Source organism: Olea europaea, chromosome 20 (assembly GCF_002742605.1).
Source record: "Olea europaea var. sylvestris chromosome 20, O_europaea_v1, whole genome shotgun sequence".
Classification (NCBI taxonomy): domain Eukaryota; kingdom Viridiplantae; phylum Streptophyta; class Magnoliopsida; order Lamiales; family Oleaceae; genus Olea; species Olea europaea.
This window is the reverse complement of record NC_036256.1, coordinates 12897481-12901949: the sequence shown is the minus strand read 5'-3', so window position 1 is coordinate 12901949 and position 4469 is coordinate 12897481. Positions and strand designations below refer to the sequence as shown.

At 34.8% G+C, this 4469-nt stretch overlaps 1 protein-coding gene across 1 annotated transcript; it reads left to right on the top strand.

Annotated features, from left to right (window-relative positions):
* The first annotated feature begins 1056 nt into the window (after positions 1-1056).
* LOC111369672 (ras-related protein Rab11C-like) lies at positions 1057-3220 on the top strand. Its single transcript, XM_022991275.1, has 3 exons — positions 1057-1327; positions 1510-1720; positions 2468-3220. The coding sequence occupies exons 2-3, from the start codon at positions 1556-1558 to the stop codon at positions 2954-2956; spliced, it is 654 nt and encodes a 217-aa protein (XP_022847043.1). The 5' UTR covers positions 1057-1327; positions 1510-1555; the 3' UTR covers positions 2957-3220.
* Positions 3221-4469: the final 1249 nt, after the last annotated feature.

The following is a 4469-nucleotide window of genomic DNA, read 5'->3' as shown; positions in this document are numbered from 1 at the left end:
CTATTCCAAAATTCATAAAAAAAAAAAAAAGAAAAAAAACATAGGGCTTAAATGCCACCTACATTTTACTAGGGGTGAGCGTAGGTCGGTTCAGTTCGGTTCTAAAGAGAACCGAACCGAATCAAAATTTTCGGGTATCTAGTAAATGGAACCGTCGGGGTCCAAATATAATTTTGGAACAGTTCGGGTTCGGTTCCATTCGTTTTGGTTCCATTCCATTCGGTTCTGTACTATAATTAAATTTTTTAACATTTATATCAACATTATATAAATACAACTAATGATACATTTAATGATTTTAGAATGTCAGAGATTAGTATATTACCTTGTTCAAATGATCGCTACGGTCAAAGCTTCGATCGGCGGAGATCACAGCTTCGATCGGAGGTCACAGCATCGGCCGACGATTATATAAGTTTTGGAATGTTAGCGAAACTGCAAGAGTCGAGACAACATGCACTTTAGCGTAGGTGTTTAGGATTATTTAGTGGATTGGATCTTGTTGGGCTATGAAATGAAACAATAAAATGGGTAATTGGGCCAAAAATAAAAAAAATTAAAAATGAAACAAATTATTGGGCCAAAAATTTGGATTTAGAAATTGTTAATTTGTTAATTTGTTTAGAAAAAATTAAAATTAAAATAATTTAATTTACTCAATATAAAAAAAATTAGAAAGATTCGATTATTCGATTTTTGATCTAGAATCGAGAATCGAACCGTACCCATCAGTTCTCAATTCAAATACCCGTTCGGTATTTAATTTGATAAGAATCGTCGGGTTCGATTCAATTCGCTTCGGATTCGATTCGATCGATTCGATTCGAGAGATTTATTCAGCTCTACATTATACAATCAAAAAGTTGCACTATGCTCTAAGACAAGCCACCCATGACGTGGCTACATACGTATGGAAGTCACCAAACTTAGCTTATCCCTCGAAGTCTGCGAATGTCGTTTGACAGCCAAATTCTAGTTAACTTTTTGGTCAACTCCCCCGAAACGACACCAATTCAACCTTTTAATTTGATATTTATAAATCAAGATTCTACGCGTCCCTAATTGTTCCCACCACGCACCCCCCCGGCCCCCGAAAATCAAAATTCTTCTCTCTGTTTTACAAATTGAATTTAGCGGCATATAAATCAGAAAAGACACCCATATTACCCACCATATTTGACGTTTCAAATCTATTGATAGTAGTTTCTTTTTACATTTTTCTCATTTCCGTGCTTATTTCTTTTGTACCCTGTTTCTGGAAACCAATTCTTTCTATTACTTTGAATTTGAATTTTGCACACCCATTTTATCCGATCTCTCCTTTACGGTAAGCAATGCAAACCCATTTAATTATGTGGATGAATTTCATTCTTTATGGGTTTTATTTTTGTTGGGATCTTGATATATAGATCTGAATTATTTGGATCTTAATTTTGTTGTTGTTGTTGTTGTTGTTTTTTTTTTTTTTTTTTTTTTTTTGGAGTTTTGATTGTTGGTTTTTTTGTCTAGGGGTGTGGGTGACAAGCAAAAATAAAAATAAAATAATTGCAGGGAAATGGCTAATAGAATTGATCAAGAGTATGATTATATATTCAAGATCGTATTGATTGGGGATTCGGGTGTTGGGAAATCCAACATTTTGTCCAGATTTACGAGAAATGAGTTCTGTTTGGAGTCCAAATCCACCATTGGAGTTGAGTTTGCCACCAAAAATCTTCAGGTCTGTTCTAATCTTTCGCTCATATTCTGTTTAATTGTCTTATTTCGTTCTTGATTACGTTCATGGATTTAACATGTTGTAGTGGTAAATATTTTCTGACTTGCGTGGATTGACAAAAGAAGTGATTACTTTGATAAGCGATTCTTATGTAATTTGAATGATGTATTGATGAGGAAATTTAATTATTGATTTTAGCGCTAACCAATTATCAGATTGCGAATAGATTGACAAATTAGGATGATGGCAAATGATCAATACTTAGTTTGTCTTTTAATGGTTAAAACCGCGATAATTAGCTTATTAGATTGAGATCATTGAGTTTTAGTTAGCTCTTAATGAGGTTATGTGATTCCAAATGAACATGAGCATTCCAACATGTATTACGAATTCATTCTGTGTATACTTACAGTTAATGTGATATCTATAACGTGCTCGGTTGTGTGCATGTGTATCTTTTGAAATGTCTTTATTGTGAAAAAAAGACAAAGAAAAAAGTCTCGGAGATATCTTATTGTTGTTATTTTTTCAATGCTTTTGACGACCACAATCGTGACATAGTTGCGTTGCTTTTAGTCCATCATTTGTAATTTCAACATATCTTCAACTCTGTTTCACATTTTCAATATTCTTTGAGTCATTTCATATTGGGGAAAATCCTTGTATGTCTTTTTAAGCTATTGATGTGTTACAGCTAGTGGTTTTGAATGTACAATTTTGTGGAGTAATTTACAATTTTATATGGCACAGATAGAAGGAAAGACGGTGAAGGCCCAAATATGGGACACGGCAGGCCAGGAGAGGTATCGAGCCATTACCAGTGCTTACTACAGAGGGGCTGTAGGCGCACTCCTTGTTTATGACATAACCAAGAGACAAACCTTTGACAACATCCAAAGGTGGCTTCGGGAATTGAGACAACACGCAGACTCTAACATTGTAATCATGATGGCCGGAAACAAATCCGATCTTAACCATCTAAGAGCAGTTGCGGATAATGATGGTCAAACTTTGGCTGAAACGGAAGGACTTTCATTCCTTGAAACATCTGCACTTGAGGCATATAATGTCGACAAGGCTTTCCAGTCTATTTTGACTGAAATATACCACATCGTCAGCAAGAAGGCATTGGTAGCCCAGGATGCAGCAGCTGCCACTGCACTTCCCGGCCAGGGTATGACAATCAATGTCAATGATTCACATGGGAATACCAAGAGGGGCGGCTGCTGTTCTACTTGAGTCAAATGTTCTTGGGAGGATCTCAAAATTGGTAACAAAACTCGAACTTATGTTCCTAGTTTTCAATTTTTTAATTTTTTTTGTCTTCCAGGGCAAGAGAGTCTTGTGAATACTTTCTTACTGTATTGTGGCAGGAAAAGGATATGTTTACTGGTTTAGGAAGCTTAGTCTCTCGTTATGGATTGTGTTTTCTGGTTCACCATTTTTCTTGTAATAAAAAGACGTACTGAATTCTTTGCCATAAATCAAATTTAACTATTCTTACCTCTGCTAGTTAATTTCTAAAATCAGGATTGCCAAATTCATATTTATGGCGAATGTCTTTTTAATAGTTTATGCTATGCTAAGCATCTGTTCTTTAGAGTATTTTTGATATCGTGAAGTTATGAATGTTTGTGTAGCTGACTTCAATTTTATTTCAAAAATGTTGAACTTGATGATGTTAACACTATCAACACAACATTCTACAGGGCTTTTTACTTAATTGCCTTGTGTGCTTTTTTTATTCATAATGTCGAGAAATTCAACGATAAAGATTTTATGATGTTCAAGTTAGGTAATGATTCTATGAGAAATTGAAGTGAGATGTAAGGTGGGAATGTTTTTAGATGTCTAAGAATGAGTTCATGCCTGTCAATCCTTTATAGAGGGGCTTTCTCTACTCGTGGCCTTAAATGTGAGCTTGGAGCTTGTGGCCACAACACTCCGACTACACAGCTCGTGTCTTACACGTCCACTTGTAAGCTTACTCAGACAAAAAGTTCAGGCATCAATTTGATTGGCTAAGTTGAGAGGTTTTACTAATAAGTTATATTTTTATTAGGTAATTATGTTCACACTACAGTTTTTTTTTGTTACACCATATTTTGTTCTTGTATGATGGTGTTTTTTTTTAATCAAAATTCTTTTTTTCCCCTTTTTTTTTTTTTACATATTCATTTTCAATCACAAATTCACACAATAAAATATTCTACACGTAAATTTAAAATTGTTTTCTACTTTTTAATCACATATTCTCCAAAAATTCACAATTCAAAATATTGTTTTTCCCAAATAATGGCCACCAAACATGGGCTTTATTTGCAATAAAGGTTGAGTAAATTAGGGCCAGTACTCTGATTTATACTCTTTCAATTAATTAAATCATTTAAGAACGTAATTAATACGTCATAAAAGATGATTTCTTCCCGGCTCTCTATCAATCTAATATTTATCTACTACTTCATCTTTATCTCGGCTGCTACAACCTTCAACATTACCAGGCTCCTCGGAAGACACTCGAAATTCAGCAACTTTAACGATCTTCTGACCAAAAATGCTCTTTCCATTAATATCAACAAACGAAAAACCTATCACCATCTGGCAATGTCTAATGACGCACTTGGAGGTCTTATGGGGAAGTCGAAGAGGTCCAGAAGGGTGGTCTAAGCAACCATGTGGTGTTGGATTATTATGATACCTTGAAACCTCAGAATTTGAAAAACAAATCTGCCCTCGAGGGTTGAGTCTAGAA

Coding starts and splice junctions, on each gene's coding strand:
- LOC111369672 (XM_022991275.1), top strand. CDS start 1,556: ATGGCTAATAGAATTGATCAAGAGTATGATTATATATTCAAGATCGTA. Junction 1,721..2,467: donor TTGCCACCAAAAATCTTCAG/GTCTGTTCTAAT, acceptor TATATGGCACAG/ATAGAAGGAAAGACGGTGAA.